Source organism: Brassica rapa, chromosome A01, assembly GCF_000309985.2.
Source record: "Brassica rapa cultivar Chiifu-401-42 chromosome A01, CAAS_Brap_v3.01, whole genome shotgun sequence".
NCBI classification, from domain to species: domain Eukaryota; kingdom Viridiplantae; phylum Streptophyta; class Magnoliopsida; order Brassicales; family Brassicaceae; genus Brassica; species Brassica rapa.
Genome location: NC_024795.2, coordinates 5,812,433 through 5,830,401, shown reverse-complemented (window position 1 = coordinate 5,830,401; position 17,969 = coordinate 5,812,433). Strand labels below are relative to the sequence as shown.

General features: G+C 31.3%; 3 protein-coding genes across 3 annotated transcripts; 1 reads left to right on the top strand and 2 right to left on the bottom strand.

Annotated features, from left to right (window-relative positions):
• Positions 1–58: 58 nt before the first annotated feature.
• LOC103857837 lies at positions 59–4,757 on the top strand. The gene has a single exon (XM_009135084.3). The coding sequence runs from the start codon at positions 4,136–4,138 to the stop codon at positions 4,514–4,516; it is 381 nt and encodes a 126-aa protein (XP_009133332.1). The 5' UTR covers positions 59–4,135; the 3' UTR covers positions 4,517–4,757.
• Positions 4,758–5,105: 348 nt separating this feature from the next.
• Positions 5,106–11,644, bottom strand: LOC103857830 (uncharacterized protein At4g15970). Its single transcript, XM_009135072.2, has 3 exons — positions 10,280–11,644; positions 9,365–9,742; positions 5,106–8,542 (listed from the first exon to the last, which is right to left on the bottom strand). The coding sequence occupies exons 1-3, from the start codon at positions 10,538–10,540 to the stop codon at positions 8,063–8,065; spliced, it is 1,119 nt and encodes a 372-aa protein (XP_009133320.1). The 5' UTR covers positions 10,541–11,644; the 3' UTR covers positions 5,106–8,062.
• Positions 11,645–11,884: 240 nt separating this feature from the next.
• Positions 11,885–17,755, bottom strand: LOC103857816 (potassium transporter 9). The gene is made up of 8 exons (XM_033273125.1): positions 15,092–17,755; positions 14,797–15,019; positions 14,473–14,718; positions 14,343–14,393; positions 13,722–14,150; positions 13,387–13,641; positions 12,616–13,138; positions 11,885–12,546 (listed from the first exon to the last, which is right to left on the bottom strand). Exons 1-8 carry the CDS (start codon positions 15,236–15,238, stop codon positions 11,982–11,984), a joined length of 2,439 nt encoding a protein of 812 aa, XP_033129016.1. The 5' UTR covers positions 15,239–17,755; the 3' UTR covers positions 11,885–11,981.
• Between the last annotated feature and the right edge of the window lie 214 nt (positions 17,756–17,969).

The following is a 17,969-nucleotide window of genomic DNA, read 5'->3' as shown; positions in this document are numbered from 1 at the left end:
TAAATTAATAAATTTTGCAGGAAATTTTGACTTAAGCTCAAATTTTATACTATTTTTCAATTAATCTTTAAATGATAATCATTTTTTATAAATACTTTAAGTCTATTATGAAAAAAATAAAATTAATTTTTTAATCATTTATAAATGTTTAATAGTTAAATATAACTCCATCATCTAAATATTAAACACTAAAAAATAATAACTAAATCATAATCCTAAATATTATAATAATTTTGATCGAGTAATTTTAAAAGTGGTATCCAATTTAGTGTATTTCAAATAATTTTTCTAATTTTTTTCAGTCTTAAGTTGTCGATGTAAACTATAAAATAATAAGATAATAATTTAAAAAAACTCTTAAGTTTATACATGGTCCTATTAATACAATAAATTATAAATATATATAAAGTTATATAAAATTTATATAAACATAGAAACATTGTTTTGTTTGTTTATTTTTCAAAACTTATATTAACATAAACAATACATTACATTGTTTTTTTCAAAACAAAATTCATCTCTAACTTTTTCAAATATTTTGATGTTAATTTATCAAATTACAACTAAAACACACATATATTTTAGGATATGTGATTCCAATATCAAATAATCTAAATAAAGAAAGACACATGTGAATCTACAAAATTTAATTAGTATATAATACCTTTAAATCAAATTTCCTTCTTAAAAATTTAAAATTAAATATTATAGAATTATAATCTAAAATAAAATGTTTATTTAGATTAATAACTTATAAATTAACAAATTATCATAATTCTAACATTATTAAAGGTTTTACTGTATCATTAATACTATATTTCAAAGTTTAATTTATAAAGAGATAGAAAAAAGACTTCTTTTTACCATGTCTTTTTTTTGGGAAAATATTTTCATGTTAGGTCATATAACAAGTTGCAACTTCTTTTATTGAATTCCAGTTCTCTTTTGTAACTTAGGTATGATGTTTCCCCCTTTTGAGGAAATATGCAGAAACAAATCAACAATCTAAAGAAAGTGATGAATTATTGAATGCATGCCAACAAAAGATGTCTTAAAAGTGTGTTACTACCCAAAAAAAGTAAGAATGTCTGTTTGATTCGATAATAAATGCATCCACAAGTATACTACACATGTGTTGTTGACTTTACGCTCTCGGTTTTTTTCTGTCAACAACTTTTTCAGCTTCTCATACGTATAATTTTCACTTAAAAAAAGGGAAAATATTACAGTGTTCGAAATAGTAAGATGATTTTCTGCTCTTGGAACGTAAGTTATTGCAAAGAAAATCACCAAAAAGTTAATTAGGATCAGAGATTTAAGATTTCTGTTAAATTAATCTTCTTTTCCAACGGATATTCTTTATATTTTAAAATAAGGTCTCTTCGAGTAGTACAAAAAACTATCATATACAAAGTTATGAGAATTCTCTTAACATCATAATCTTTTATTAACATGGTTTATGGTTCAAATGATGTGATCAGCCATGCTAAACTGCTGGTCACGTGCTTTATACACGAAGTCTATGAATATATTATTTGTTAATAATTTCTTGATGAGGATCGATGACTATACTTTATATTTACCTTTTGCTCCAAATATATCAAAGTTATTTTTCAAAACATTTTGGACCAACCTCGTTATACTTTTTATATATGAGCACCACACAGTTTCATTTTTTTTGGTCAAAACCATATATTATAAATATAAGATCTTGAACAGAACTACAAAGGGGTTGTTGTTATTTTATTTTTTTGAACAACTTTGTTATTTTATTTATTTATCAAGATCTAAACTTTATCTCTAATTGATTTTTAGAAATATACTCATGGCCGTTTAACAGCACGTGCAAATGGAACGGTTGAACAAGGTCTGAAATATAAAAATAAAAAGTTTAAGATTTTTTTAAAAATATATAAATAAATTATGGTAAATTTTTTTAAAAATTTTTAGATATAATACTAAATTTATAATTTATAATTAAAAAACAGATAAAATTAATAAATTTTAAAATTACTTGATAAAATATACGATTAATAATTTTTTGAATAGAGTCTAAAATTAATTTGAAACGGCCATAAATGTACTCGTAGTTATCTTTATTACACCATCCGTATCTACAGATCCACAATGGATTAGATCGACCAAGTCACTATAAAGTATGAACTACTAACATGTTATCAAAGAACATAAAAAATTACTGACATTTTTCTTAGATTCATAATATAGTACATCAAATAAAATCAAAGTGATTTCTTAATATATAAAATGGGCGCATATTTCTATGCAAGCCTGTAAGCACACATATAAATATTATGATATGTGTACCGTTGTCACATGGGCCGGTTTCTTTTCTTTTCTTTTTTCTTTGTTTTAAAAACCTGAAATTTCCACTTGTGCATAACCGTGATGAAAATTGAAATGGATTAATTATTCAACCAACCATCAAAAACAATGGGCCAATGCAATTGATAAATAGAAAACGAGACATAGGAGGAGAAAGGAGAAGAAGGCGAAATCTTGACTCACCTTCATGTGTTTGATTCCTAGCCATGTGCACTGCATACCTACCATTATTTATTGACTAATCAATAGCAGTATATACACTCAAAACGTATTTTGAACAGATATCATATACTTGTATGTACTTGTAACCATATTGGTAGAATATGGGAGTGTAGATTAATTAAGCTACAATATAGTATTGGTAGTCTGCCAAGTCGATAAATTATATATAGTTACAAACAAAATGAACTACGAAAAAAAATCACATCTAGGTTTTGTCTATATATATAGAGAAAACATCGGCTTGTGCTTACTATTATTCCTAGTAGTTTTTATGTTTCTTTATGCTGATTAGGAGAATTTCAATCTGAACCCTCAACTAGTTTCCAAAATTTGTGAAAAATTACACTTTTTTTTTGCAATATGAGACGTTCACTAAGTACTAAAAATTGATTAAACTAAAGTAAAAGAACATAGATCATGGTATTCAAATAATTTTTTTATTAGTAATTCCTTTTTATTTGTTATAAAAGTAGTTACAGGTAAGAAAATATTTTAAATCTCATTATATTGATCTAAAAAGAAAGAATAAAAAAATTTATATAAGACTTGAAAAGATGTGAATATCCTCTAAGACCTAGCTATAAATCGAGGGTATTTTAAAACTAATTGAACTAGAAACAAATTATAGAGGAACTAAAGAAAAAACTATAGAGGAACTGTATAAAATAATGCTACATGTTTTCGGGTTTCCCATTCACACTTACAAAGAAGCATTGAGATTTTCTTTTGTTTGGGCCAAAAAAGAGTATATTGTCTTTCTCTTAAATATATAACTAGAATTTATCCCGCACATCGTGCGGGTATATTTTTATTTTATAAATATTTAATTTTGATATTATTATATAAATAGAAATATACAATTTATATCTTAGTGTTATGTATTTTATAACTTTATATTTTTATTGTTTAGGTTTTTTATTACTTTATTAATATAGGAGTTTGTTTTATATATTTTACCATTTTTATTACGTTTTCGAGTTTTCATAATTTGAAATAATCAAATAAAAAATATTCTTTAACATATGATTTTTGAAAATATATATCTGTAGTAATAAATTTTTAACATATGTTAATAACTTCATTTGTATAAAAAAAATCTGACATGATTAATAAACTTGATCCCGTTTTAGTGGTAGATGATAATTTATTTAAATGAAAGCATTATATTACGTAATTACAAAATTAATTAATACAATATTTAATAAAAAATATTTAAAAAATTTAGTCGGATTTTGTTAGATTTTTCTCAACAGATTTGGTTATAACTGAAAATAAAATTCAAATCTATAGTTAAAATTAATTTATTATTAATATTTCTAGTAATTATTATGTCATATTATGTGATTAATGAAATGGTCCTAATAGACTTCTAAATAGTAGATAAAAATGGTACTTCTCTTTTAATAGAGAAGATATCACATAGTGTTATATATACATCAAGCAGGTTGTATATATTTTACATACAATTATATATAGACATACATACACACATACGCTTGTCAGATTATCACTTAGATTCTCTTCATCATAATACTCTCACTCCCTCTCCACTTTCCGACAAGTCACATAAATGGCTTTTTCCCGGCAAATAACCGACGGCAAGATCGCTGCCTCCACCACCGTGACTAAGAAGTCCGATGTTCCTACTCCGCGGCCAAACTGCTGTGTCACGTGCCTTACGAGGCTCATCAGAAAATTAAAGAGAAAGGGGAGGTTACTGGTGACGGCGACGGCTGCTCGGAGACAGGGGAGTTCGCTGCAATGTCGGTACGATCCAATGAGCTATTCACTGAACTTTGACGGTGGCGCGTGTGGTAGACTTCCCGATGATGAGGATTATTATTTCCGGTTCTATGCGTTTTCTTCAAGATACGTTACTACTAACATTACCAAGACGAGACCACCATTTACTCGTGAAACTCTCTCTACCAGTACACATGAATTCGCGTAAATTTATTTGTCGTTCACTCGTTTGACCTTTTTCAACAAAAAAGCGGTTAGAGCTCATTATTCTTTGTTACTATTCTCTACATTGAACTATTGGAGTCCGTAGTGCGCTATAATAGTTTTATTTTTAGATTGCCAAATAGAGCTCATTGTATTTGGTATTTTAATTAGTTCGTAGATTTAAATCAGTTTATTTTTTTGTCGATTAAGTTTATATACATATCACATTTTCTGGTTGGTGTTTATTAATCCCTTCACAAAAACAACTTGAGGAACTTATTTTTTCTTAAAACACACAACAATCTCAAAAGATCCAATCTTATACCACATTCAGATGTCGCACGTTAGCGCCACTCACTTCATTGTAATTCCGTCCAATAAATTATACACATATAATTTGATCAAAAAAATATATACACATATAATATTTTAACGCACAAATAAGTCTGAAAATGGTAGAGATCTGATTTACATAAACTGAAATCACTGTTTTTGTTTTTAACATCATTTAAGATATATATTTCTTACTTATTATTTATTACTTATTACATATGATGATCTTGTGACGAATGAATGTAACTTTTAAAAAAAAATGAATGTAACTTTTTTGCAGCACTTATAGATATATTAAACGGTTCAACATATAATTCAATAAAAAAAATTTTGTACCATGTTAAACCATGACAAACGAATTTTCTGATATGTTCCCAGTTCCCACTGATCTGCACTGGAATTTGAAATCTATACATAATGTAGAAATTAATTAACCACTGATAAATCGCTAGATCAAAATGATTTCCGCAAATCAATTAGCTTTAGTGTTTTATGATCGTATTACTCAAAACATATACTTACGTTCTTATTTGCATATATATTTTTTATAAGTATTTACATATATTCATCACCCTTAATAATTAATACAGATGATAAACACGACCGTTGTAGATTAAATACTAAATATAACTGTACGTCATTAGAATTAAAAATATAAAACCGAAATATAAAATTTGTTAGAACTAAATTATCATCCATTAGCCAGTTTGGATTTGGGTTTCGGTCCAAGTGGTTTACATGGGGGATCGTAACAGATGATCGGTTCATCCTTTAGTATTAGTATGGTAGTCAGTCCACTGTAGTACTAAGTATGTTCTTCTCGAGGTCAACCGGATCAGCCGATAGAATTTATCAAAAATAAAAAAAATTGTTAGAAAAATACATAAAAATGGAAATCCGTGTAAGCCATACTGGAAGGCGATGTTAGTGACTCGAGACAAGTTCGCCGAACACTATCTTAGTAGTCTTCTAGGGTTTCCTTTTTTGACTACTTGACACAAGAGTTTTAAATAGACGGTAACGATATTCGCATGTTACATTGCATGAAATTGCGAGCCATTCTAGACAAATGAGAAACTTAAATAAATAAAAATAAATAAAAAACAATCTTACTATTTGAAAATCATGTTTTCTATTCATTAGCCACAAAGCCTAACTTTTGATAAACTCAAGCATACTCCGTTTAAATTACACTGTTACAAACCATACATACGGAGTGACTGATTACAAACCATACATACGGAGCTGAAGTTTCTTCATTCTCTTACTACAAGCTCCACACCACATCAAAAAATTACTGACAATATTAAATACATACAAATGTACAATGCTTAGAATTAAGATATCACTGATCTAGCTTTTGGTTGGTTATCTAAACGTATTTGATTGATGTCTTCAGTATCCAATTAAAGCATATCAGGGAAAAGTTTGTTTAAAAATTAATAATCAAAATATTGAAAGTTAAAAGGAATAACCTAATGGGTGAAATCTTTTTGGGCCGAGAATACATCTGTGGATGCCATTTTAGGCCTTTGTCTGGCTCTATCTGAAAGTAATTGATCTGACTCTCAACTTCGGCTTTTTAGTAAAAATCAAAGTAAGGGTCTTTTATTTGCAGAGGTCAAGAATCTTTTCTATTGATTTTCCTGCGGAAAATTAGTGGTTACAATCATATGAAATTGTTTGTACGAAAACACTCAAGACTGAATTGGTGTCTTTCCTGTATGCAAAAGCTGATAAAAATGCCTCTTTATTTTTAATTTGTAGATTACGAACTAAAAATTATTAAAATCGGATAATATTAATATTTGTAAATATATTAGATTCGAACAAGAAAATAAAAAAATAAAATATTGCTAAAAAACTTAACTTTGATCTGAACAATAAAGAATTATACGAAAACATCAAAAATAACAACAACAATCATATTTGGTTACACAAAATTTGTGTAGACAATATTTTGAATATTTTAAAGATTTTGGAGGTTCCATATCAAATTTACCTGATCATTAGGGTTGTAATATTTAAATTTTTGGAATAGTTATGTCTTCATGAAATTTTTAAAGCTTTTTGTTTTGTATACTGTTGTTGTCTAAATCAAGTTTTAAAATATTTTACATATTATTTTCAAGTTTTATTTAATTATATGTGTAAGACTTAAATTTATATAAAAAAATTCAAAATATTTATGAGATATGGATTAAAACAATAAACGAATAAATATTTAAATTATAAATGTGATGTATAATTGTAAGAACCAAAATACAAAAAAAATATGAAACTTCAGATTTGAAGTTTTGAGTAGTGAAACTTCAAATATAGAATTTCACTCATCAAATTTTAAATTTAATGTTTTAAAGTTCATTTTTATAGAACAAAAAACTTTGAATTTATTTTGATTCTTGTGCCGCGGAGCCAGCCTATATTTACGAGCCATTTAATAGCGGGCCTCGCAGAACGATCATGTGTGGTCAGTTTAATTTATAAACCGGTACAAACCATAGAAACTGAGTACTGGTTTGGTAACTGAATGGCTTCCTTTTTCTTGGTTGAACACTAAACAGTTTCTTCACTCTTTCTAACTACAAACTCTACACCACACCAAAAAAAAAATACTGAAATTCTATATCACCAATTTCAGTTGTTACACCTACAAAAAAGCTTCAAGCAAACCCGTTTCATCTAGTTTTTAGTTGAATATCTAAATGTATTTGATTGATGCCTTCAATATCCAATTGACCATTTGCATATTAGGGAAATGTTTATTTTAAAGTATTAATCAAAATTGTTATTATGATTTCTGAGTTGTATTTAGTTAAAAGTTACGAAAATACAAAATGAATGAATTATTTTTGGGCCGAACATTCATGTGTCGATGCCATTTTAGGCCTTTGAGTGGCTTTATGTGAAAGTGATTGCTCAGAGCCTCAGACTTCTTTTTCACACATTTTACTTTCACTGAAAATCAACGATCTGAGTTAAAAGTAGCAAGTTGCTCAAAAAAAAAGAAAGAGTTAAGAGTAGCAATAATTTTTTAATAAAAATGAAAGCAAGGGCTTTTTGTACTAAAACCTGCGGGAAAATTCTTTGTTAATTTGATTACATAAATCTCCATATAAAATCAAGAACAGCAATAAACTCCGGTTATGACCATTGAAATGTCCTTAACGAAACTAGATTAATAACAGTAATCTACGACTACCATCACTCACACCCATTAATAACCACACTTCGGTGGAATATTCCATTTAGTCTCAGACACGGTCGTATTCAACGATACATATCGTTTCCAGTCTTCAAGAGCAGCCTTTAGATTATTCACTTTGTTGTCCAAACCAATACAACAATTAGCATGCATTGTGTTAACCACGTTGATGTCCCTGCTCGGCTGGCAAAACCCTCCAAAGTAAACCGTGTCAAGAAACCTAATGTTGATTCCAAGTTTCAAGACAAACTGTTTGTTTTTTATGAGGTTGAACACATCTTGATCGTGTTTTCCAGGGAACTTTCGACTCGATCTGATCCAGAACTTGTAAAAGTTCAACGTTCTGCTGTTTGCTTTGACGTATGTGAATCCGGAGTTCACGTGGTTATTCTTGTCTGATGGCTTTCCATTGTAATCATCGCATGTTATCTGAAAGTCGGCGTCTCGGAAGAACCGGGGAAATGGGTCTCTAAGCCACAAGATATCTGCATCCTGCATGCAAATACAACAAACTTATCATTTACACACTTCACAATCATCATATACAGTGTCCAGCAATCAAACAAGATATGTACAACTTAGTTATTGGTACCTTTATTATGATATGATGACAATTACAATAATGTAAAATAACGTACTACTATCTTAAGATAATTTCAGTATACTTACTTTATATCTAGAATTATATATCGTTGACAATAAAACCACTCTCTATATGTAGTTATGTACACACGTAAACATACATGTTATGCTGAAGTTAATCTCTATCTTAGAGTCCTAACCCGCCTCCTATTATGAACAAATCAATGGTTCAACAGTATATATCAAGAAAAACGGAATAAATGGAAGTCAGAGTTAGGCTCAAAATAAAACAAAGAATATCGATAGTCAAGTCTAAAACCTTCACCAAAAAAAAAATAAATAAAATCTAGCAAAAGGGAAAATATAGGGGGGAAAATATTCCTATTCATATCCATAGGTACATAAATGTCCGATAAATCAACAATTCATGTTTCTTATAATCATAACTATTTATATTCTTCTTGAAGTCATTTCTCTTCAGCGTACTTCGACCAAATACTAATATCTTACATAAAGTAGATCATTTTTCTTATTATATTATTAATACTTTTATTTGTATATAAATCGTATCATGAAAAATTGTTTGGAAAATACGCTGATGGTGGGAAAACATATCTAATTGGTATAGAGGAAATTTCATATTTTAAAGGATCAATATATATATATATATATATATATATATATATAAACTAATTATATGAAATAAGGGGAAAAAATTAGTGTTACACGTACCGTGAAGATGAAGTTGTATCCTAATCCAAGAACTTCCTTAAGAAGATCCATTCGCCGCCAAATGAGTTTCAAGTAACCAGGCGTCATAAACCGGTTTGGACCCGAGAGTTGGTCTGAATCTGTGGCGTTAATCAAGTAGCAATGAGGATGAACCTCTATGCACCGATCGTATGCATGCTTATCCAAGCAAACCGCGATCACGTGTTTCAATAGTATCTCTGTTCCTATACCGGCTTTGAAACTCTCTCGAAACACGTCGAAAGTTGAGTTTGGTTTGACCCATGCTTCGTTTAACGCCGTGATGATCACCGTGTTATCCTCCATAGCCGCATTCATCAGTACTCTCTCTAGTTCTGAAACCGGTTCCCTCTTTTGCACCTACGAATATAGTTGAGATCAATGTTTCAAGAATCATTAGGTGAAAAAAAAAATCATTAGGTGAAAAAAAAATCATTAGGTGTACATAAAAGTCTCTGTCTAGATTGATTTTTTTTTAAAAATCGTTATAGAAAAATTAGTTTGCTTATGATCAATTTGTCACATATAAGAGTGTCTAGGCGCAGCCTGTACAGTTTTTCAAAATACTGGTTAAGATTAACATATCAACAACAAAAAAATGTCTGGTAGTGTAATTCTCATTAAATGTTTATGGTTCAATACTAAAAATCGGTTTGGAAAATCATCATTAACAAGTTCGCTACAAACATGAAAATAGAGCATTTACTCATTTATCAATAAGAAATCTACGTAAATATTAACTTTCCTGATGACAGTAAACAAAATATGTGCAAGTATATCTCCGTAAAGTTCTTCTAACAATAAAATAGCAACAATTCATTGGATTCGTAACTCATATCAATCTTCAAACTATATTGAAGTATTTAAATTATCAATGAACATATGTAATATACTCACCGTTAAGGAAGTCTCGTTAATGGTTTTTGAAGAATAACAATCGGTCTTCCATAGAGACACCACGTTGAGGGGATTATTTGCAGATTTATAGAACAAAAGGCAAGAAAGTGTCACGGTCGTGACCAACAACACGACTTTAATCATGTCTCTTCTTCCGAACAAACCATCGGTAGATATCACCGGCTTAGATTTTCCGTCGTCAATGCTAACTCCGCCGAACTTGTATCCCAAGGTAGAAGATTCACCTTTCGTGCTCTCCATTGTTTTGACTATGAATCGTTTCTTGTCTTCGTTCGTTTCCTTTATATGTATATTTTGTTGCTATAATGTTTCCTTTATATTGCCTTACCATATATCTCCATTTAGTAGTCTTGACTTTTCTTTGAATAGTCTTTTAAATTTAAGAATATAAGTTACTCGTGAAGACTTTTATAACGATTCATTATGTTAAGTAACTTATGAAGATATTTTACTTTCTCAAACGGGATACTTCCTTTGAATCATATGGTTAACCATGACCAAACCGGGTCATAACTTTTTATCGGTTCGATTCAATTGTGTCTCCAAATGAGAGTATAAGCACGTCAAGGTTACTAAGAAAACTATTACTATAACTAGATAATACTCGAACCAATTTGTTTTTGTCGAATATAAACTATCGTAGACATAAGTGACACTGGCGAGAAAAAAACAAATGATTTTGATTTCTGACAATCACATAATAATAAACGATAGGAAAATACAACTGTCATATTTATTGATGAATTAAAGAGGAAGAAAAGTGGTGATTAGTGACTTAACTATAAACCATATTATCATGTCACCATTAACCCATATTCGCCTAATATAAACATAAATCTAAAAGTTGAAGTATTATTCAAATTACTCCTAGACTTTAGTTCACCCATATAGTGTCAGTCTTGGTATAGTATTCTTTCTTTTTTTTAACTGAGAAGTTTCTTACAAGCATTAGAGTTAGAAATCATACCAAAACAAAATCAGAAATGATAACGTGCCATCAAATTTATGCTTTGTGTTATGGGTTGGTTCCGTTCCATGACATATTGTGTTACACCGGTTTAGCATCAAATCGGTCAATCATTACCAGCTTGAACCATCCGGTTTAAGTACTTAAGGATGTAAGTAGTAATTACATGTTTACCGTTGAATAGGTCAATAAGTTGCTACGACGTCTAGTTTAAGAAAAAAAATCCTTGAATAAAATGGCATTTGGGATATAAAGACTCGTTTTCTATTGGTCGACCTCTGGTCAGATGTAGTGTTAAAATCAATCTCTACTACTAAATTGAATCTCCGTACGAAAAAATGAAGTTGATATTTAATGTTGACGGCTCTCTAAATAACTGTTTTTTTAATTTATAATTTATCAAATATTAATTTATATTCCATAGAGTTTGTATCAAGAAAGTTACTCTTTCTCATTGAATATAAAGGCTGCATCAACATCAGTATGGCCTCATTTATAGAATTTCGCACCAAGTATGACCAGATCTTTATAATGGTTGTTTCTTGGCATTGCGTCAAGACTTTTAATACATGTAATAGAGTCAAATTGATAGAGAAAGTTTATGTGATCAAGGCCAGTAATAACAGATTCTGTTGTATAACTATAACCTTGAAATTGGTATCCTTTGATTCCATTTTATCTGTAACTGTCTTACAAAAAAATAAGAGAACAAAACTAAACATAAAAGACTTGTCCAACGTTCAAAAGGGTTTCATGAGGAACATGTAAGATAACACTATTCTCTCTACAAACCTTAGCAAGAAAAGCATAAACATAATCAATCGCAATCTTTTTGGGAAGCCCTGCTCCGCTTCTTGCTTTCACCACAGTGTTTCCCATTATATGAACAACCCCTGACTCTTTACATGTCTTCAAAAACTCCAACTCATCCTCCTCTTCTTCTTCTATAGTGTTGCTATGCCTGAAACTCATCCTGCTATGCGGAGAATCAACGGGAACTATGGTGTCTAAAGTCGATACCGTGTAGTCCACCATCGATGAGAACATATCCATGTTGTTGTTTTCATTGTTCTCATTGTTGTTGTTGCTGTTGTGGTTGTTGTTGTTGTTGTTATGGACTAATGCATCTGGTGTTTGGTTGACTGAGTATGCGCTGCTGTACGTGCTTGAGTTTGCACCTGGCTCCATCATTGTTTCGATATGGACGAATGATAAGAGTTTATTAAATAGTTTGGTTTCAAAATCATCGTCTTTCCTATGCAGATCTTTGTAACCATACCTATTAAAACAGTTTATTAAAACTCTTGTCTAAAGAACAGAGAAGATTTAAGGACTACTAGGATAGTACCTAGCTACGCAACGGAACATTCTGAATGTCTTTGGTCCGATTCTCTTGACAAGAAACCTCTCTTCTTCAGGGACGGTGTAAACAGGAAGGTACTTGACGCAGACAAAGACAACAACCGAGTGAATCGCTGGCAAGTTAGTGATGAAATGAGAGAAGATATGAGGGACACCTCTAGCTAACTCCGTGTAGACCAACCCTATCCCTGGGACACGGACAAGACCGAGGCTAGGACCAAGACCAAGTATCCAACTCATTGAAACTTTACTGTGCACTTCAAACTCATACTTCTTGACCGTTGCGTAATGCCAAACCGACATTACAAGAAGAGAGATGGCTGCTATGATGAGTGGAACCCACCCTCCTTCAATAAACTTAAAGATCACTGCCGAGAAGTAAGAAAGCTCCACTACCAGTGAGAGGACGGCGAATATAAGGACAAGGCTCCAGTGGCACCTCCACACAAGCAGCATGATCAGCACCATCAGCAACGTGGTCATAAGCATCACAAGCACAACAGCAGTCCCTAATAAGACCAAACAGATGAACATACAGTTTCAGTTTTGTTAGGAATGCTACCAAAATGTTAACATCTTTTTTCTTTTTTAATACCAAGAGGTTCGGGCCGAAGCCGTAAACCCCCAGGCCCGAAACCAATGTAATATTAGTTTCGTTTCAGTGGTCACTCGAACTGGAGACCTCCGACACAATGATCAGATCCCTTTCCAGTTGAGTTAATGACCTATGGTAAAATGTTAACCACTACAACCTTACCGTATGCATTTCCAATTTGGCTCTGATTCTTGAAACTAGCGGTGACGGCGATGCAGCCAATCATCAGTATCCAGTTAATATCGGGGCAATAGATCTGACCAAGGAACTTTTTAGAAGTGTGAACAATCTGAACACGAGGAAAACAACCATGAGACACAGCCTGTTTGACTATAGAATAAGTCCCTGAGATTGTAGCTTGGCTCCCGACGATTGCAGCTCCTGTCGCCGCTATAAACATAGGCCAATACACACTATCTGTAGACATTTCAAAACCAAAAGAGAGTTTTTGAGTGTTCGGTAAAAAAATCTAAAAATATCATGCACAAGGGACAGACCAGGGATAGATGCATAGAAAGCATCTTGGTAATGGTCTTTGTTGTTGACAAGATACGCAGCTTGTCCACAGTATGCTAGAAGAAGACAAGGGAAGACGAAAAATGTAAAGGCCAGCTGTATAGCTAGTAACGGGAAGTAAGCAATGTCTGCGTATAGTGCCTCTGTGCCTGTAATGCTGAGAAGAATGCCACCGAGAGAGATCCAACCATCACGTCCTCGTCTTTTGAAGTACAAGTAGATGTATGTTGGTGAGAACGCTTTTAAAACGCTTGTGTCGTGTTTGCATATGTTGTATATACCAGTGGCTCCGATGAAGAGGAACCAAATGAAGACGATAGGTGCAAAGAGCCAGCCTACTTTGTCTGTACCGTAGTGTTGCATACTGAATAGTCCTATTAAGATGATGATAGCCACAAGGACAACGATGTCTGCAAAAATAAAAAAAAGTAACATAGCAAGTGAGTTAAGACTAAACCGGTCTGAAACTTGAGTTGACATAAAGCAATGCTCAAAAAATCGATAATCCGCAAAGGATTATCGACTAGGTGGATTATTGGCTAAGCGTTAAACGAATTATTGATTTATTTTATATATTTTACATTTATATAAAGATATTTTACCGCTGCTCATCTTTGGATTGTTGACTTTGATCCCACCAGTAGCTGAAAGAACTGTAATAAAAAAAAAAGGTTTTGCAAGTTAAAAAGTTTCGGTTAAGCTGAAGAAAGAAAGATGAAGAAGGTGGTTTACCGGAGATGGCAGGGGTTAAGATACCATCACCAATGGTCATACAAGTCCCGAGAAGAACAATGACAAGAAGAGCTCTCTTCCTCCAATGTTTACCCTCTAACCACTTCTTTGTTTTAGCAGAGAAAGACCCTTCAGTGGATAGAGTTCGACTATAAGTAGTGAGATTCTCATCGCTGCGTTGATGATTCGGGATTAGACTCACTTTAGCATGTCTACAAAGCAACGAGTATATAGCTAAAGTCCCACCTGCAGACAAACATTAACTATAAACTAAACAGGTTTTGGTTAAAACACGGTTGATCAAGGTTAGTTTAAGCTTTTTACCTTGACCATTGTCATTAGCTTTGCAGACAATGAAGACATACTTGATGAGAGGAACAAGCAAAAGAGAGTAAATGATCAGAGAAAGAGCTCCGATTACATCTTCACTATCTTCAATCCCATCAGGGAATGTATTGTAGAACACATACAGTGGAGAAGTCCCTAAATCTCCGTAAACTATGCCTAGACTTTGGAATGATAGTCTCAGTAGCATCAACATCGACAACTGGTTAAAGAAAACGCAAAATTGATTAAACTTTCTTCATTTCTCAAAGTCTATATATGTGAAAGTATTGACCTTATCTCTGGGCGTGGTGTTGAGCTTAGTAGCTTCTTCATCCATGGGTTGATCAAGCTTCTGCTCTAGCTCCCACATAGCTCCTACATGTCTTTCTTCTATCGTGTTTTCACCTTCTGGAACAGATGTTTCTACCCTTTCCGCCATTTTTTTTTGTGATATGGAAAACAACAACAGAGCTTGTCCTAAATTGATTCAAGCCCTGATTCTTCAGATCAAACCGGTCGGAGCACTATGAATCTATAATCATGCGGAGGAATTGAGATGAGACCAAAGTTGAAACCTCTTGTTCTGTTTTTTTTCTTCTGAGTATAAGAAGCGACTTTGAGTTTATTACAGAGTTAATTAAATAAGAAAACAGAATCAGTCAATCATATGATAATACGAAAAAAATATATATACCAAAGAGGAATCTTTTTAACAACTATGATGATTACGCGAACAGAACACGGTTTGAAATAAAGATGTTTTTTTCTTCTTCTTTGTTTCGGATATTAACAGAGAGTGACCAAAGAGAGAAAGAAGAGGAGAAGAGAGAGATGAAGACAAATATTGAACGATGAAACTTTATAAGTTTATGAAAACGCTGACAAAACTCAAGTCTTGTGGCAGAGAGAGACAAGGGCAGTTAAACTCTCTTTCTTTCTCTCTCTCTTTTTGTTTTATTTTCTGTGTTTGGTATATGTACTTTTTCTTTTCTTTTCAATTGTTGGCCTATACTTCAGTTTTAGATTTTGATTGTGATATATCCAACTTTGATAAAACACAAACAATGAAGAAATTATAGATGAGACTATAAATTAAATTAAAATTTTATTTTCATGTTTATTGTCAAACAATCATAATTTATTTGACACTGGATGGATATGTTTTTATTTAATTTTGTCTTGCTTTCATTTTCTCAAGGCAGGCCCGCACAACTTTTTGAATCATATACCAGGAAACCCTTTTGGTGAGAATATATATGCCAAAAAAAATATTACATGATCAGATTCACAATTGTTAGGAATACAAATATTTTCTACTTTATTATGCCATGTAATGATGTAAAATATATCTATTCTGAATATCATGTTACCTGACTATTCAATAATTTTGATTAAGAAAAATCATTTCACACTCTCTACCTACAATTATTCAATAATGTTGTAAGGTGTTTTGATAAATACCAAGTAAACTAGTTTATTAAAGTTGACTTTCCGTCCTACCTAATTCAGTAAGTATATATATTATAGGGAAATTAGGGAGTATAACCATGAAAAAAATCATAATTCACCAACTAGCCATTTTCCTTACCAAACCTATACACACTGTTATAAATCTATATTAATACTGTAATACCCTTTGCATCTACCGGTTTAACCTGCTAACTAAAAAAAATAAAAAAAATTCTTAACTCACCAAAATTAAATTGTAGACTATCCAACTTCGAAAGGCGAAGAAGACACTACCACTAGTTCTCAGAGAAGTTTTGTGGAAGAGAAGATTGGTTAGGAAGCTTTGTCGAAGACGAAATGGGGAGGCTTCTCCGATTCCAAAGCGACAGTCGTGAAGATGCTAGAATATGTACGTATTTGGTTTGAAGTAAATCTATGTCTCGTGTTGGAGAAGATGAACAGTTTTTTTATTATGTTCTATTCTATTATATTCATATAGAATATAAATATAAAACAATATATATATTTTTATGTGATAAATTCTATTTCATTTGACGGTTACTAAAATTGTTCTATTTTGTTTAGAAATATATTTTGATATTTGGGTTTAGGGTTTACATTTGGATTATGGTTTACATTTAGATTAGGATTTAGTGATTAGAATTTAGGGTTTAGTATTTATAAGGTGAGGGAGTATGGTTGAAATCAGTTTTAACTTCTTTAATGCAATCATACACATTTCATAATTTCACTATTGGTACTATGTTATTTATTATGTTCCATTCCATTTGGATTTAGAGTTTATATTTGGGTTAATGGTTTATATTTAGGTTTAAGGTTTACATTTAGATTAGGGTTTAGTGATTAGAATTTAGGGTTTAGTATTTATACGATTGGGGTTGACAATATGACAAGCATTACCACCTTCCATGAAAGCATAATCATGTCAACATTTAAGAAATATATCAAAATGATATTTAGATTGGAACTACATTTTCACTTTTTCTATTCTATATGTCTCATGTAGAATAGTAATGCATTTTACTTGAATTTAGAAATTTAGATTTAGTTTATGCAAGATTAGGGTTAAGGCTGGATTAGGGTTTATGTTTCCATAGGGTTTAGGGTATATTATTTATAAGTTGGGGTTGAGGTTGAATTATTGTTTAGTATATATGGATTATAGGTGTAGTTTGCGTTATATACTACTTCGACAATATAGAATAGAAAATTCGGTGTGTATATATGTGGTCAATAAACTTGTCACGTGGATGGTACTTCTTCCTTCACATTAAAATTTTTTGGTTCCTCCGTGTCCATATTTTTTCTCAATTACGTTATCAATATATAATATATTCACCGGATAATTGTTGATGAAGAGGGTATAACCGGATCAGTTGTGTCACAAATGTTAGATTCTTAATAATGTCAAAATCATTGCTAGATTTTTAATTATGTCTCCAAAATTGGCTATCTCACCAATAAGCCCTATATTATATTGTATGACCATGGTAGATTTTTGTTTTAATTAGTTACTTGTTTAACCATAAGTTTTAAAAAAGAGCAAGGCTAAAGACTCATAATAGTTATGTAGCCTATATTGATTATATACTTGGTTTCCTATATACTTATCATGGAAGACGTGAATATATGTTAAATTATATCTAGATCTATATGCATTTCTCCACAAAGAGAGAACGTGCATGAGATTACGCACATAT